The following is an 18,072-nucleotide window of genomic DNA, read 5'->3' on the forward strand; positions in this document are numbered from 1 at the left end:
TCTGCAGCTTTAAATGCTGTAAAATCAAATTTGGTGATAATTAATGTTTTGTGTGTTAATGTACAGGTTAATGACTTCCTTCCATGAAAACGCTTTCCCTCAGATTTTGACCAGGTGCATGTGTACCTCCCATTCAATCCCTGACGACAAGGGAACCACCTGACAACTAGTTGGACCGCCCCCACCCCCTCCGCCCGTCCCCACCTGAATGTGCCCACACGGCTACCGATGACACGCGCAGGATTATACCGGCGACAGCTCCAGGCTTTTAACTCCCCAGTCTCAGTTTGGTCGGTGTTTTGCTCCCAACGTCCAGCGGTTTACCTCTGCCTTGGCTCCGGGGGTTTGTTTCTGGAAGCGAAAAAGAAGGGATGCGTCCAGGGTCCTTGAACGCCACAAACAAGTCCACCAGGGATACAAAAACAGGACTCTCCTGTTGATTCATCTCCGCAACTCTCAGGGATATTTCCACACCTCTCTCTATGGCAAAGTTCCTGGCTGAATTACTGGGATGCACACTTCCAGACAAGGGCACTCCACCTTTGATCGAGGTAAAGATGCTTCAAGATTGAATTGTATTCATGGATAAAAAAAGCCTCACTGATGATTTCTTTATGGAAACATGAGGCTGAGGCTTTGTCCATTACTATGATTGACAGTTGCCATGATGTGAAGTACTTTATTAACAGTGCTCCTGCGCGGGTTACATTTCCTCTCACCGGTACACACGGTGTTTGTGGATTAATGCCCATGATGTGCTTCTTTCGCACACGGAATATCAGTGTAATGTTTCTTAAAATATCAATTTGTGGTTTATCTCTAGCGATTATGAGTAGGCTATGTAATGACATGTTCTTTATCGGTGGTTATTATTTTCTGTACGACTTATCTTTATAGCTACATTTTTCTGTATGATTTTTGGAGAATATCCCACAGAATTGTATTTCAGCATGTTTTTAGACACTGGCCCTGGGACTCAAATGCCGAGATTATTTGGGTCAGTGTGCCACACGCACCATGACACACACACACACACACACACACACACACACACACACACACACACACACACACACACACACACACACACACACACACACACACACACACACACACACACACACACACTTTACTTGTGCACTACTGTTGTGTTTGTGCCTGGGGACAGTTCATATTTTCAGGTCTGCATAGATTGAGGGATAAATCTGCTGTGAAAAAACTGGCTTTTACTTGTGAAATAACTAACTATTTTTGCTGTTATGTTATACGATTAAAATCCTCGACTGTTGATGCTTTTAATAGTATCGTTATTTTAGCATTCATTATTCATATAAATACACCATAGATGTGTTGATCACATTGGCTCTAATTTGCTGTTGTAGAGGTTTTCACACATGTACAATCATTAGGGGTGTAAGAAAATATGAATAAACTGTCTACGGTTTCATTTTAGTAAAACTGTATTGATTGTCAATGACTAAATCGATTTTGAAATATAGCTCCTCGCAATATCTGGAATCTTAACCCATGTTTCATGGAAGATATAGAATGGCCAGATTCTTGCCCATACAAAATCCTAACAAACATAAGCAATTACGTCCTGTTATACCCACTTGAGCGCCTATAATTGGACACACTGATTTACATACTGAAGAATTACGTGTGACTTTGAATCTTTGAACAAAGTGATGCAAATCAGCCTAGAATTTATGATGACCACCTCTATCCTTAACTTAGACGCCCTTACTGGAGGCTTTATTAGTCAGACAAGTCAGTGGAATTTGTTGTTATTTTATTGACTGATGATGAATTGATGAATTAAATAGTCAACAGATGGGTGTGTTTCAAACCACAATGTGCTGGATGGGTAAGTAGAGGGTTTTCTTTTTTGTAGAGGAAAGTGTCCCCTCAGTAACTTTGCTGTTTTAAAGTTTAGGATTTTACCTTCGAAGTCTGAGGGGTCATGAGATGATGACTCAGATACTGTACGGCTGTGGTTTTCAGAAAGGTATTCTTGTTTCAATTGCCAGAGGGTTTAATAGGTTCACACCAGCAATGTCCTGAGCAAGTGCAGTACAGAAACATTTTGAAAATCAATTAAGACTTTTCAATGGAACACAGGATGATGCCCCAAAAACAAATGTCACCTTTAAAGATAAAGCATTTATGTATAAAGAAGAAAGTGAAGTGAATGAAAGGGGGTGATGGCACACTGAATATAAACAGATTTATTAGTTTTTCACCCTCTTATGTTAAAAAAAACATTGACATTTTGATGAAAATATTACAAGAGAGGAAAATACAATTCATCTTTGTATCTGTGACTTAGTCATGTTAAAAATGGGACTTGCATTGCATAACACCAGCTCTAAATGAAAAAAATGTTTTTTGATTTATTCTGCACACACACACACACACACACACACACACACACACACACACACACACACACACACACACACACACACACACACACACACACACACACACACACACACACACACACACACACACACACACACACACACACACACCAGCAGCCCTAATCCACAATCACCACAGGATTGTTAATCCATCAGACATCATCTCAATCTGCCCCTACTGTGAGTCAAGTATTAAAATCATCTCAGAAATGTGTCAGAGAGGATCATCATAGTAACTTCTGGGAAAATGAATTGATGACCTGCCCTGCTTGGCTTGACACTGGACAAAGATTATATTCACATACTGTTATATAAAGCCTTATTTTCCACCTCAAAACATGGATATATTCACTGGATGCATTGCTGACATTTTTTGGAGACAGTAAAGATGTCATTATATGAAAGATAATGTATCATCATAGTCATTTCAATTTGGAAAAGAAAGTGCATACCATGCTGCATTTTTGTTAAAGACTCCCCGATTAGACAAACTTAAAATTTGCTAGGCAAATATTACATGCAACAGGAAAGCCCTAAAAAGCCCTTTTTTAATATGGATGACTCCTTTCAAAGATTGCTTTTTGTTTTTAGACACTGAGTTTTAAGGGGAAAAAATCAGTAAGTGTGTTCCACTAAATTCAATTTGTTTCTCTTCTAATAACAACACCTAAAGGCATCTCTCATCCTTCATTTCTTTGTTCTGCTTCATTTCTTCCTTGCACTTTGCCACATTTCTTCTTTCAGGTTCTTTCTCTCAGTCACAGCCTTTTCATTCACTCACAAACACTGTTGCTGCTGCCAGGCCTCCTCTCTCCTCTTTCTCTTTATTTCTGCAGCCTTCAAGCAAGGCTTTTTCAAGTGCTATGCCATTTTCAAAGGGCAACGAAAAAATATTAACATCACTGTACCCTCAAAGCCTGTCTGCATGTTTGAAAATATGTGTGCTCATATTTGGAGAAGTCCAAAGTAGTGCTTTTGCAGTAGAGGACACTTGATAAGAAGAGCTGCATTCTGAGATCAGAGAATCAGTAGCTTTCTATATAATGCACATGCTATATTATACGCTCAGTGTGTTGATGTGGAAAAGCCACAGAGTACAAATGCTCAAGCACTTCAGTTTCTTTGATGTGTTTATACATTCAGTAGAAACTACAAAAAGTAACTTGTGTAAATACCTACATCTTGCATCCCACTAGCTTGTGCTGATCGGTGATCGGTTCGCTTTGGGATTTGGGATTACGAGCAGGAGCACAATTTGACCAAAAATAAAAAAATAATAGTTTGTTTTAAAAAGAGCACATTTTATTTCTTGTTTGTAAACTGTGCTGTTCTGTAAGCGAATACTTTAAAGAGGACATGTACGCATGTTCAGGTTTTTATTTGTATTTTGTGTCTCTCCTGTGACATGTCTCCATGCTTTAATGCTCAAAAAGCTCTTTATTTTTCTCATACTGCCTGTGCTGCAGCACCTCTTTTCATCCTCTGTCTGAAACCAGAGCCCAGTCTGCTCTGATTGGTAAGGTGGTCGGCTCTGTTGTGGATTTTGTGCATGTAAATGCTCTGCAAAGGTTCAAATCCCAAAGTTTCTACTTAAGGTTAAAAAAGATCTTGGGTAAAATAAGTATTTGGCGATGTCACGTGACGTACACAATTCTCAATTGATAACTTTACGGAATATTTGTACAGAACAGATAAATGGGGAAACCTACATTATACAATGACTTTTTTTGTGTGTCTAGCTGCGTAAAGCCACCATCCAGTCAGCTGGAATTTTAATTTCAAATGTTCAAAAGAAAAAATAAGTCCAAAACGCTCTATTTGCAGGCATTCAAGTGTCAGTCATTGCAAGTCTTTCTCACACAGACACACAGAGGAGGAGGAGGGAGAGGGCGAGGGAGAGGGAGAGAGGGAGAGAGAGAGGGAGAGAGGGAGAGAGAGAGAGAGAAAGTTGTTGGCAAGCAGCAATGGAAGCTAAAAAACAAAGAGCCAAGGTTATTTTAAACATACAATTCTTTAAAGCTTTCATCGCCATGACAACTATTGAAATCTCTGAATGAAGTAAACACACAATGCTGTTGTGACTCAGGGTACAGTAAACGACATTGAGTTGTTGCTTTGGTTATAAACTTTCACATTTGAAAAATTAAGCCAGAGTATCCACAAATCCCCAACTGATGAAGACTTCGGTTTGGGAGACATTGACGAGACCTAAACCGTAACGTTAAGATGCCCTACTGTGCTCAATTTACAGGTTTATATTTGTTTGACTGGTTAGCTCTCCAGCTTTGTTGTGATTGGTCAACCGATTTAAAGATGTCCCTCCCCTGATCATGTACAATGTGATGTAGCGCTAGCATAAGTAGTGATGTCACTATGTTGATGAAGTAAACACAGGAGTCCAAGGCCTTTCAGGCAGAGGGAGATTGTTTGGGAGAGAAACTCCCTCTTGCGGGAACTTTGGGATTTTAGCCTCTGCAGGCCATCTTCATGCACGAAAACCTATATAACACATTACAGGAACCCTAAAGAGCATAATCTGACCTCTTTAACACATTCTTAACCACAATAAACTGTTAATGTGACAAATATATATATTTATCATATTTCAATTCATGATCATTTCCTGGTGCAGAATTATTCTTTAACCTACATCATACTTTTCAATTGTGCTTAATATAACTTTAGTGTAACATATTAAAGGGAGTTAAAGGCAATTAAACTGTATGAGAGGAAATATACATTTATAAAGATGAAGCTATAGACTTGCACAAAGAATTTTAAGTTTACTTGAGGTAAATTCCTTTTTCACTCGTTTCAGGACATGTTCCAGTTGTGTTTTATTGGAAGAGTGTCATATCACATTTTCTGGAAATGTCCTGCTTATTTAGGTTCCGTTTGAGCTACTTCATTCCCAGCGTCTGCATTTCATGTACTCAGGAGTGTCTGCATTTTCAGAAGAAAGCTTAACCCGTGAATATCGGTCAGCTTTTATAGTTCGGATCAGATCATCTTACGGCACATGTTTTTTGGTCCAATAAATATACCTCAATATCCACCGTGTAAATTTGACACAGATAGTGTTACCTGGGCTGACACATTTATGATTGTGAGATGGTTGTGCAGTGTGAAAAAACATTTCCTATCATGGACAGCACACATTGAGGACATTAAATATATCAACAAAGCTTTGACTGTCACTCTAATATGGGATTTAGGACTAAAAAAGTATTAAATGCGGGCATGCAGAGCAATGTCAACAAAGGCATTATGTAGTAGGGATAACATTTTAAAGTTAGAATTTGGACAGAAATGGATATGAAGTGAATTTTGGCTTTTTGCCACATTTATAGAATCCAGAGGCTAAAGTTCCTGTTTTAGCTTTTAAGTTGGAAACCCAGGTTGAACAAAAATATTCATCATTCTATAAGTGGAGGCAGACTTTACATTAATGTAGCTCCAAATCAGATCTTTAGTTCCTTGTGTTTTTTCATTCAGTAGAAACTATGAAATGTAGCCAGTGTAAATACCTACTTTTTCCTCCTTACACACTATCTTGGGCCATTGTACATGAGGGACTTGTTTTACAGAGAAGATTCAACACGTATGATAATCTCGTACCAAAAAAGAAAACAAATTATTTTAAAATCATTACAAAAGTGTTGCAGAACAAAAAGAGTTCCCTGCCATTAATCTTCAACGTAGACAGAACACTACAGAAGTGCGGAACGGATCGTGTTTTACTGTAGCTCCTCTGTTCCTGAGATCTTCCCAGAAAGGTCATCCATCACACTGACAGATACAGTCACTGTGGAAATAACCGCACCACTTTTCGAAATGGCTGATTCTGCCCCCACCTCTCCTACCATTATTAGTCAAGACATTACTGGCCTTCTGTGCTGTGAAGATATGTAGTCCTTCCTACACCCAGGACATGGTTGTACCATACACTCCAGCAGGTGAACTTTGCTCCGCATCAGTCAATCCGGTCACCATTTCCTCATGGCTCTAAAATGGTTGGAGCATAGGCTGTAAATGGAGGGGGGGGGGGCATAGCCTAGGACATTTCCAGAGTTGAAGAAAAAGAAATCACAAAAGCAGGTAGAGGCGACAGCAAAGGTTTAGGTAGAGAAAAATGATAAATAACATTACACAGAGAAACTACTGAAACACTTTGAAATAAGTGTTCAATCAGGAACAATGAGCCAGGCTTTCTGCCAAGGAGAGTAATTCTGCAGAAGGTCCCTTTAGTGGGAGCTGTCAGTCAAACCTAACTGATAATCAGGGAGTTTTTTCTACTTCCTGGCAAAGGAGTGGCTGTGTTGATGAAGGTTGTTATCAAAGCCTCCTTTCCCCTCATGTCAAACAGCTGTGCTTCCTCTTCATATGCCAAGCATAAGAGCGCCCAGCTTTCCCATTATCCACAGACATTTGTGATCAAGTGTCACGGCTGAATGATGAAGGCGGTCCGGAAGTCCATGAAGATGCAGTTTCACCAATGGCTGCTGGATACTAGCACCTAGAGAACTGTTCAGAAGTCCATGAAACCCTAACTGTACTCGAAGAAGTACATTTTGATAAAAAACTTGGCTTTTTGTATAAATGAATGCTGTATAAATAATGGACGTAGTATCCGTGACGTCACCCATAGGTTTGTGAAGAGCCGTAATGAAGCTCAAAGTGGGCAACTCCCACCGTCGACATCCTCTCAGTCTACCTCCCGTCCCTTCCCGGCTAATCCAAATATGGACATAGGGTTGGAGCTGAAGCGGGCTACTGAAACACGCCCATCTCGAAGTTACCAAGCTAGCAAAGGCTTCCAAGCTAGGCTACATGCTACCGTATGCTACTTGCGCCGCTATCCCGCGGCCGCTAATGCCAAGTTCACACTACACAATTTTTAGCCCAATCGGCCGCTTCCAGATGGATTTTGGAGCTCAGGGACGAATCGACGCTAAATCGGCGCTAAATCGGCGCTAAATCGGCAATCGGCATTTGATCGTTATGTGTGAACTGCTCAAGAGAGAGGTGAGAGACCCCCCTACGCCTCCCCGACGCCCAACTGATATCTAGCAAGCTAAATATCTGGACCGCGAGTCTAAATCCTGTAGTGTGAAAAGGGTTGTGCCTGGTAATGGGTGCGCCGATGAGCTACAGCCAATGAGAGCGCAAGACATGGGGTGAGGAAAAGCCCCAGGGAGGAGCTGCACAACTTTCTAAAAAGAAGAAGCGTTGTCCACACAACAAGTTGACACAGCTGTTTGAAACCTGATTTTGAACTGTAAAGTTGTAGCTAGGCTACACAATTCACTGAAGTTAACGTTAGCTGATTTGCTAACAAGCTTAAGCAAAGTAACTTATTGACAGTTTCTAGGTAAAACATAATAACATTCGAAATCCGCGTCATTTCCTGTGTCACTTCTCATGTGTATTCGTGAAAAAAATGTAGTTTGGAGACCAGACAGAATCAGGGATTTCTCCTGGTGACAGATCGTGTAGTGTGTGACCCCCTGTCGCCGTTGCAAATTCCCGTCTCGTAAACGGTCGTCGCCTTTCAGAATGGTCGTTGCCATTTTGAATGGTCGATGCCATATCCGAGCGACCGATCTTGAATTCCGAATGCTTGTGGAATGTTCGTGAAGTTTTCGTAACTTCTCGGAATTCTTAGAATTATGGGTAATCAGATTTCTTGAAGAAGACAATCAACATGGCAGCCGAAGAAGGGTCAACTCCAGATCTTGTTCCATTGGCGGCAGAAGCACAGCCAGGACCTTCTCAGGAATCCATCAAGAAACCATCTAGATGGAACACTTTTTTAATCTCAGTTGCAGGTCTTACTAACTCTTAATGCAACTTATACTCACCTCAGCTGAGTGGAAGACAGTGTTACGGTCCTAAGAAGGTCCTGGCTGTGCTTCTTCTGCCAGCGGAGCAAGATCTGACCCTTCTTCAGTTGCCATGTTGATTGTCTTCTTCGAGAAATGTGATTACACATAATTCTAAGAACTCCGAGAAGTTACGAAAACTTCTCGAACATTCCACGAGCATTCGGAATTCAAAATCGGTCGCTCGGATATGGCATCGACCATTCAAAATGGCATCGCCCATTCAAAATGGCAACGACCGTTCTGAAAGGCGACGACCGTTTACGAGACGGAAATTTGCGTCACCGTTCAATTGCGTAGTGTGCACACTAGGGCTGCGTACCTAAAGGTAACATCAGGTACAGGTACAGGTACCGGTACAGAGGTTTAGGCACAGGTCCTGACCTGTACCTGATGTTACGTTTAGGTACGCAGCCCTACCCTGAAAGCTTTGTTACGTGATCCCAGACCTTTAGTGGTCTTCCCACGTGGCATGACAAACAAATTCGCTCCGCGCAGTCTGCGGCCTTAAACTGTACCAAATCGATTTTCACGGTACACAGTACCGGTACGCAGCCCTAGTACACACCACTACGACTGACTTCAAGACTCCTGAGCGAGTTGTGTATTGTGAACTGGCAAGCGATCGTACGACTTTGAAAGTCGTGTAGTCTGTGCAAGGCATAAAAGTCAACAGCACACCCTGCAGTCTCGTTGCTCCCGGTTGCCGGTCGCCTTACTTAAGGGAAGTTAACCTGAAACTACAACAAAACTTGACAAAAAGATCTATCTGTTATTGAGATTATACTGCACTAGTTTAAAAATGCTTGTTTCAAATATAGACATAATTTGCAACACTATATTTTGACCAGAAATGTGGCCAGTGTTACCGTGAATCAGTGTAGAGTTAACGTTTAATTTGAGACAGAATTTTTATTTTCACATGATTCAGTTAACGAGTCGTTTCTATGGAACACTCGATTACAACGTTACTTTTTATACGTTTAATAAGCTAAGTTACATGTGATGGTAAATGTATTATTGATACTGGCTTGCATAGTCATAGTTATTATTGCTGCTTTAAGAAATTATACCAAACAAGACATTATCAGTGCAGAGGCTGTTAGCGGAGCTAGCAGAGCAGACAACTAGCGGCTAGCGCCCACTGACGGCGCTAACCTGTCAATCAAAGCGACCATGTCCTTAATTATGCATAACTTTAAGCCTTAATATAATTAAAACGGGAGAGTTATTTAGAAATTCACCCTCTTTGTCACGAATAGGGAAATTATCTATAGAGACCAAAAATTTTTGTACCAAGCTGCTGTATTTTAACATGGGGGGTCTATGTAAATTGCTCTGTTTTGGAGCCAGGCCACGCGGCCATTCGATGGACTGCAGTTTTTGGCACTTCCGTATGTGTTTCACTGCTCAACCCCGAGGGTTGCCCCTTGATTGTAAGTAAATAATATTCTTTGCAAACTCTTGCGAGCCACATAATATGAGGTGGCATTGCGACATCCTTGGACAAGAGCTAGGTTATAATATTTTTGTTGACTTATTTATTCAAACGTTTTGATCAATGTTCACACCTAGTCTGAAGTCCGTACATTTAAACAAGGTATCGGTCAGTTTTTTTACTTCCTGTATTATGGCGTCATCCAACCTTTTAGGCGTAGAACAGCGCTTTGGCTTTATCCTGTTTCAAGCCACATTTGTACAATACAGCTTTTAGGTCTTGGTGCTTTTTTACTTTAACTGGTTGAAAGACTTTCACATTTTCAGGAACAAGCGAAGCAAATGTATTCTCGCATCACCGAGCAAACACTGATTTTTATCGTGAAACTGCTTTATTCTGTTTTTACTACTACTACTAACACATTAGCATGATGCCCCTGGATATGAGAAACATTCCTGTAAATATCAAATGAATACTGGGTGAAAAAAAAAAATCATTATCTCACTCAAACAGTCAAAACATGTGATTTATGAGATACTTTCATATCTTTCAAGACCTGGAATTGAAATTACAGTATACTCTTATTCTTTCGTTTATATGTGTACATGTTGATGAAAATATTAGTAGGCTACAGTTTAGAAAATTATTGTGGGGTGTTGCTGGAGCTTGTTGTTAGTATGAATGAACTTCTGCTACACAAAATACATTTTCATTGCATGCACTCCTACATAATTCAGTCAACAGGTGATGTAATATAACATGGTATTTCTTTGTATTTACCCTCTGATGGTTTAACCACCAGGGGGTGGTGTGCAACATATAACCATAATGCCAGCAGGGGATCCAGACAATGAGGCGGTGATAGACTGACTATTAGAGGAAACATCACCACAGCTTACTTTATATGTGACCATAATATAAGGCCATTTGTAATTTACATAATGTCAATTTAGGATGAATTTAGAACAGTTGAATCAGTTGTAGGATAATGCCTAAAGAAACACACAATACATAGTTTAACTATGGAAGAAACCTCAGGAAGAGAAACATAGGAGGGTACCCTCTCCCAGGACAGACAGATGTGCAAAAGACGTGTTTTAATAGATAAGAAAAAATATATAAAATTACAACATAGACAAACAAAAGATAAAAATGACATTGTGAGCAGATATTAACGTTGTTTTATGGGGTGTCAGGTCCTATAAAACAAGAACCTGTAAGGGATGGATAAAAGACTACATCAAATATCTTTTTCTGATGTTTCTTTACTTCAGCGCTGTTGCTTGAATTAAAATTAATTTAAGTTCAAAAGGTGTAAGAAAAGGAGAACAATCTTATTAGACTCAACATCTAGTCCTTAGACAGTGCACTCAAACAGCCCCTTTTGTTGTTTTAGTGTGAACATGAAAGAGGACTGGATAAGGAAAGGGAGGGAAGGGTAAAGGGAAGGAAACATGGGAGTCGGTTAGGGCGGGCTTGTGTAGGGAACAGGGTGATGAGTGGTTTCACAAGGCATTTCAGGCGTCACCAGCTGTCAGCTGGCAATGATGACATAATTTTGAAGGTCGATTCAGAAATGAGCATCGCAAGCGCGCCCTTGACAAAAAGCAACAGGATTTTTTTCGATTGAATTTTGGAATATTGCAAAAAAATCTGTAGCAAACACGTTCATGTTAATCACACATTTCAGTTCAGCTGGAAAATCTCCACATATTAAAACAGCTTTTATGGTTTTTGAAGCGTTAATGCAATCACTAGAAGTAAAAAGCTAATGTAATACGAAATACATCACGGTCGCATGGCTGTGCACCACCGCTGTTAAGCTCAAGGTGGCTAACGTTTGGGATGATGATATCAACCACCTTTTTAGACATTCACAAATGGGGTATTTACTGGCATATTTTATGTCCAAAAACTTAAGCTTGTGTTAACAGAAACTATATTTCAGGCTATAACCTTAAAAACGTTCAAAAAACTAGAGAGACAATGGAATGAGAAGTGATAAAATACTATCTCATTTTCAAGTTTGCGGACACATTCCTTCACCCCTCTATGTCTGTCACTGCTGCTGGTCACTGGTGAGCTGAGGGTTGAGTGTTCTTCTATCTTTGAGGACTTTGAGTTTTAGCCATTTAGAGTAAGGACATGTTGGAGAAGTCTGGACTGATTTTCAAAGCATTGACGTTGATTTTTCCTGTTGAATTCTCCGAACATCTTTCCTTAAAACCATGACATTTCTCGCAGAGGTTAAGGAATAGTGGCTGGAAAAGGATGATAGGAGCTCCATAGCTTAAGGTTTGCAGAGTCAATAATTCAATTGTTAGCAACTGAGAGATCTTTTTCTCGGAGTTGGTTAATGTTTTTTTAATCAGTTCCCTAGTTCAATTTTAAAAGAGAAAAGTAAAGTTTATGAAAACAGACAGAGAAAGTGCTATTTGCGAAACAATATACAGATGATGGAAGCATTGAAAAACATTGTTCTAGAGATATTGTAAACATTACATGACTTGATGGAGTGAAGCAGATTTCATTTTGGGGGTAACACTGGAAGATTTCTTTTCCAGTAGAGCATGCATTTTAACTCTGTGCAAATATGCTTTTGGCTGCTGTTTGATTCCAGGAGACTTATTCACATGAATAGCAATGAGATATTCTGGATGCGCTCTGCATTCAGGAGGAGGATACCCCCTGCCATTCATATGCACACAACAGTGTCCCACACACACAGGCTTGCACAGACATTGCTGATACAGCTGCAGCGTAGATACATCTCTGCATGCACACAATAACAGAGGGGGGTCCCTTGTCAATATGTGCATGTGAATAGCAGCTTGAATGTCAGTGGAGACAATCACGATGTTTGCACACAGTGAAGGTTAAGCAGAGTGGGATTCAAGGCTGCGAGGAATGTGGTGCAAAACAAAATTCACTTTAGACTTTATTTAAGCAGGTTCTGACCTGTAGAGTGATGCAGTAATGAGACATAAATCTCGGAAATGAGTTCGCCGTTTATAACTGCTGTTAACTTTTTTGCAGGCGTTTTTGGTTAGACGCCTGAAATAATGTCTGTGGTTAGAGATTTTTTTACATTTTGTTGTACGACATAAAAAAACCCAGTAAACGCCCCATTAGTGAATGTCTGAAGCTTCTATGTGTCATAAAAACGGGGGTTAAAAAAGCCTAAATGAGATTACTTGGGGGGTGTGATGTAGTTTGTTTATAGACTTTGTCAGCTTTTAACCTCCTGGAATTTCATTTAGGCTTCAAAAATCATAAAATGATCTGCAATATTCCAAAATCCCATAGAAAAATATGATTGTTTTTTGTCGAGGGAACCCTTGCCAATGCTAACTTCTTGGTCTGCCTACAAAAATGTGTCATCACTGCATGACTCTATCCATCGACATTACGAGTTTGGAATAGGAGTATTAAAATACCCAAAATGTAGCAGTTGATACCATTTCCATACCAATTACAAGATTCTCAAACCAATTCCATATCGTGGTAAAAAAACTGAAATAATTAAAGGAACAACATTAAACAATGTTTGGATTGATTTGGTAAGGAAATATCTATCAAACAAGATCACACAATGCAGATTAAGCCATACAAGGGAAAGCTGACCGTGTCAGCCTTCCTGTGCTGGTGCTCGTATGCCTACAGTTGATTCGGTAAACATTTTCAAATTAGTTTATGATCTGAATAGCTAGTTTTATGTCTTCTTTTATACAGCTCAATATCCATTTTGTAATTTACAGTCACATTTTGAATAGTATACCAAATATGCAGCATATGCTTCTGGGTGTGTCTTGTCCGTGTTTTTCTCTTAGAACTTTAACCCTTTCACTGTGTTTCAAGTTTGTGAATTTCTAACAATTTTGTCTAAAAATGTACATCTGGGTTAGTTTTTTTTTTTAGCTCTGACCTTTCGTGTCACTTTCCCCCAAAAAGATGGCAATTGCTAAAGTGCTGGACTCTAGACCGAAATTGTTGCCAACCAACCAATGGGTGATCTCCCCTTACAGTATGGCATTAGCACAGCAGACTTGCCTCTGTTCAAAAAGGTCCGTGAGTGAACCTTTTGAAGTTGTGATTAGTGTGCGGGAGAGAATCTCCCTCTGGAGTTGGCCTTTGCAGATCATTTACCTGCACAAAAACCTATATGACACACTACAGGAATGGGAAAACTCAAAAAAGAAGAATAGTTTCTCTTTAAGAAATCCCATTGTTCCAAATTATTCATTTTGGGGGAAGTAATACATGAGTGTTTGTTTTTTTGCATAGTGAGCTGTGTGACATATCTGTCTGCGTTACACAAACACACACACACACACACACACACACACACACACACACACACACACACACACACACACACACACACACACACACACACACACACACACACACACACACACACACACACACCCTTGTCTAATTCTCTCCTGAAGCCATGTGGCCAGGCTGCATTAGCGCTGACGTTAATGCTTTCAGCCAACACTGTTTAAAGGTCACTGAGTTGACATTGACCTAGGAGAAGGTGAGCTTCCCCCCACAGAGGACCGCTTTGACCCCGGTGACGCCTCATACCTCATTACTGAATGACAGATGATTCAGAGGTCCCATATGAGCTTTGTACACACAGTTCTGCTGCTGACCTTCCACAGCAGGCGAGCAAATTTCCTGAAGAGTGTGTGACCCACTGAACTGGATCACCTGCAGGGGTGAGAGGGATCAGCAGTAAGAGGTGGCCCCCTGTGCTGGGTCAAGATTAGCAGATTTGATTGGTTGATCTAAAAAGACATTGGCTTCATTTGTATTTCCTGCTGAAGATGATAGAATTAGTTCCATTCCATATTTCTACATTTAAGACAGAAAAGCCATCAAGACAAACTTGAATTAAGGATAATCAATTAGTTTATTGCTGATATTTTCCCACACATTTTGTCCAAGACTGATTTATACACATTCAAAAAATAAAAATGCAAATAATTGTATTAACTTTATTCATACAGAACTTTCTTTAACAATGCTACAAAGTGGAAAAAAAATATCCCAAAAAGGCAGAACAAATTTAAATAAAGAAAAACGACGAGCACAGAGGAAGAGAAAATATAGGAATATATCAAATCAAAAGCTTTCACTGATATATAATAATGATATATAAGCCTTAAGGCAAAGAAACTAGAAAGTGTGTCTGACTTCAGTGGTCAAAAGGAAAGAGAAATTCACAGTATGTTTTTATCTTTTGTAAGTCGTTAGTTTCTCTGTGACCAATTTCAAAATCCTGAGCACACATTCAGGCTCCGAAGAGAAAGAAAGTGATTGATTTCAGTGTTGTTGTGACCTCCCCTCCACTTTCCTCTTTGGTAACGAGCGTTTCTCCTGACCTGACCTGAAAAAAATTGAAACACATTGACAATTTTTTATAGGGCAAACATTATGCCAAATTACCATTAAAATACCAATATGTAATAGATATACTTTGAGTTACTGTATGATGTATGAAATCTACTGTTAAGATACTTATGTAATCTAGTAATTATACAATTTAATTTGGTTTAATAGAAATGTTTGTTCTCGGAAGGTCTAAAGTTTTCAAACCACACTATTTGGTGCATTATATTTGAAACAACATTATTTAAAATCCAAAATGTGATTTTTTTATTTCTATTTATTTTATTTTATGGGAAGCCAACTAAGTTTATAGTTGAATACATATCTTTTATCTTTTATTTTACGTTTCTTTCTTCTTTTTTTTAGATCATGTTTGTCGAAACACCCTCAACTATAACCCCATTGTCTTTAGATAAATTAAAGAGGCCCTATTCTGCTTTTTGTGACATCACTATGTTACAGTCACGCTTCTATTGGCTTAGGGATGGGACCTTTCTTACACATCGCTTAGTGGTTGACCAACAACAACAGAGACAGCCAGTTAACCAATCAGAGCAGACTGGGCTCTGGTTTCATGTGTCCTCTTAAAAGCCCAGGATTGTCCATTTGAAATAACTTACATCTTCAGTTATTGTGTCTTTGCACACTTATGTGACAAAAGTAAAACATCAGAACCAAAATGTCCCGCTGTGCATGTGATCAGGGGGGAAAAAAACAAAGTGATTCTCTATCTTACCCCTTTCCCTTTTCTCATTTTTACCGCCTCGCCGTCGTTTCATCTCGTCCCTCTCCTTCCATCAAAGAGACGCTCAGTCATAGCCACCATATCTCTGTTCTCTTCTCTGCGGTGTATTATCCTCTAAAGGTCACAGCAATTGTCTGTTGTAGTAAAACAGAAGGAAAAAGTGTCAGGTGGTGAGAAGCGAGGATAAAACATTTTTCATTTGTTCCGGGAAAATCTAATCCTCTCTACCTGTTTCATTTATGAGTAGACATCATATTTCTGTTGCATGAGAGGCTGATCTGCATGTTGTGATGTCACTAAATAAAGGTGAGATGCTGGTTGAGCTGTTATGGATGATATGTTGCTCTTTGATTTACAGAGAATTAACAAAAGAATACACATTTTAGTAGATTGTAAATGTAGTTTGCTAGTGAAAGCTCAGCTAGAGTCAAAGAAAGATGTAATAATATATTATATGTTGATATAATTTTAGTATTCCTATAAACCATTTGTGAAGAGCTGATAATACATCATTTAAATCCTGTTGCACTGTCATCATCTCAGTGCCAAACACCTCCCCTATATTTAATAAAAAGGCAGCGATTGCTTGACGGTACTAATCATTTGCAAAATGAACTCTACCAATTATTTTTTTGGCAACGTTTTTTTTGTTGTCTTTTTATAGCTTGGAAATTGTATTCAAGTTAGGTGCTAATTTATTTTTAGAGTATAATGCGCCTGTGTGTGCTCATTAGTTCTTAAAAGGCCCCCATTATGCTATTGTTCAGGGTACATTTTATATTTAGTGTCTCTACTGTGACATGTCTCCATGCTTTCATTTTCAAAAAAGTTCTTTATTGTTCTCATACTGCCTGTGCTGCAGCACCTCTTTTCACCCTCTGTCTGAAACCAGAACCCAGTCTGCTCTGATTGGTTAGCTGGCTGGCTCTGTTATGATCAGTCAACCGCTTAGAGATGTCCAGCCCCTTAGCCATCGCGTACAATGTGTTGGAGCGCTAGCCAACAGAAGCGCAAATGTTACATTGTGATGTCAATATGTTATGGATGTTACATTATGTTACCTGCCTGAAACACCTCATTGGACTCCCTCGTTCACTTCCGTAACATAGTGACCAATCACACCAGAGCTGGCCAGCCAACTAATAAGAGCAGTCTAGGCTCTGGTTTTAGAAACGAGATGAAAAGAGAAAAATAAAGACCTTTTCCGAACATTAAATTCAAGCTAACATTTCACAGTAGAGTCACAAAATACCAATATGAAGCTGAACATTTGCGTAATATATCCTCTTTAAGATTTGTATTGCCAAAGCTACAATATAGCTATTGAGCATATGACAATAAAGCCTTTTAATATTCAAATCATTTAAATTGTTCAAACCAATTTATCCTACTCCAGAACAATGTTTGCTTTTGTTGAAAGACGTCATTGTATCATAAGAAAACCCACTGAGATACAACCAGAATCTTTGCATCAAAATAAATAGATTTTATTCATTTCCATCTCCTTCAACCACCAATGGTAAAAAATAAATCACCTCCACCCAGCCATTGACCCCCTTCAGCTGAAAGCTTCTGTATTAGTGTTGTGCCCCCCACACCTCCATTTATACCCCCCCTCACCGCAATCTCACACCTACTCTCCCTCAAATCCCCCAAAACTCCAGATGGTGCAGCTCATAAAAATAAGAGCCTGCTTCCTCCTGAAGGTTTACTGCCGCTTCCATTTTTTTTTGCATTTTCTTTTAGGATCAAATGGTATCTTTGTTAGGGTATAAAAATGTGTGTGTGTGGTTTATGGGAGGAAAAACCAAAAAAAAATGTTCAGACCAAATCAACTAGGCGTTGAGTGTGTGTGATGCTGTGTCCTGAGAACATCAAACAATGTCTTTGCCACCATAAGACAAGAATATGTGTTTGAATGTGTGAATATATGTGGTGTGTATTCCTCTGTCTGTATCTGGGGAGTTGTGTCCGTGTGTACGAGTGTATATCTGTGCGTGCTGCCTATAGAAATCTTCTTGTCTACATCCAATAGAAACTTTCTAGTGTTCATAGTGTGTGTGTCTGTGTGTGTGCCCATGTGGGAATTCATAGCAATTCTGCCTATTTCTTTTTCTTTATTACTAATTATTTTGGGAGCTTCATAGTGATTATTCCAAAGACTGATTAGGATGGGTTGTTGTGTCG

General features: G+C 39.4%; 1 protein-coding gene across 1 annotated transcript in view; it reads left to right on the plus strand.

Annotated features, from left to right (window-relative positions):
- Nucleotides 1-267: 267 nt before the first annotated feature.
- The window catches only part of rasgef1ba (RasGEF domain family, member 1Ba), a 119,517-nt gene continuing 101,712 nt past the window's right edge, over nucleotides 268-18,072 (plus strand). The window contains exon 1 of the mRNA XM_063897874.1: nucleotides 268-551. Coding sequence (XP_063753944.1) covers nucleotides 483-551 — 69 coding nt within the window. The 5' untranslated portion in view covers nucleotides 268-482. The remainder of the gene's footprint in view (nucleotides 552-18,072) is intronic.

This window comes from Eleginops maclovinus, chromosome 12 (assembly GCF_036324505.1).
Source record: "Eleginops maclovinus isolate JMC-PN-2008 ecotype Puerto Natales chromosome 12, JC_Emac_rtc_rv5, whole genome shotgun sequence".
In the NCBI taxonomy this organism is placed as follows: Eukaryota; Metazoa; Chordata; class Actinopteri; order Perciformes; family Eleginopidae; genus Eleginops; species Eleginops maclovinus.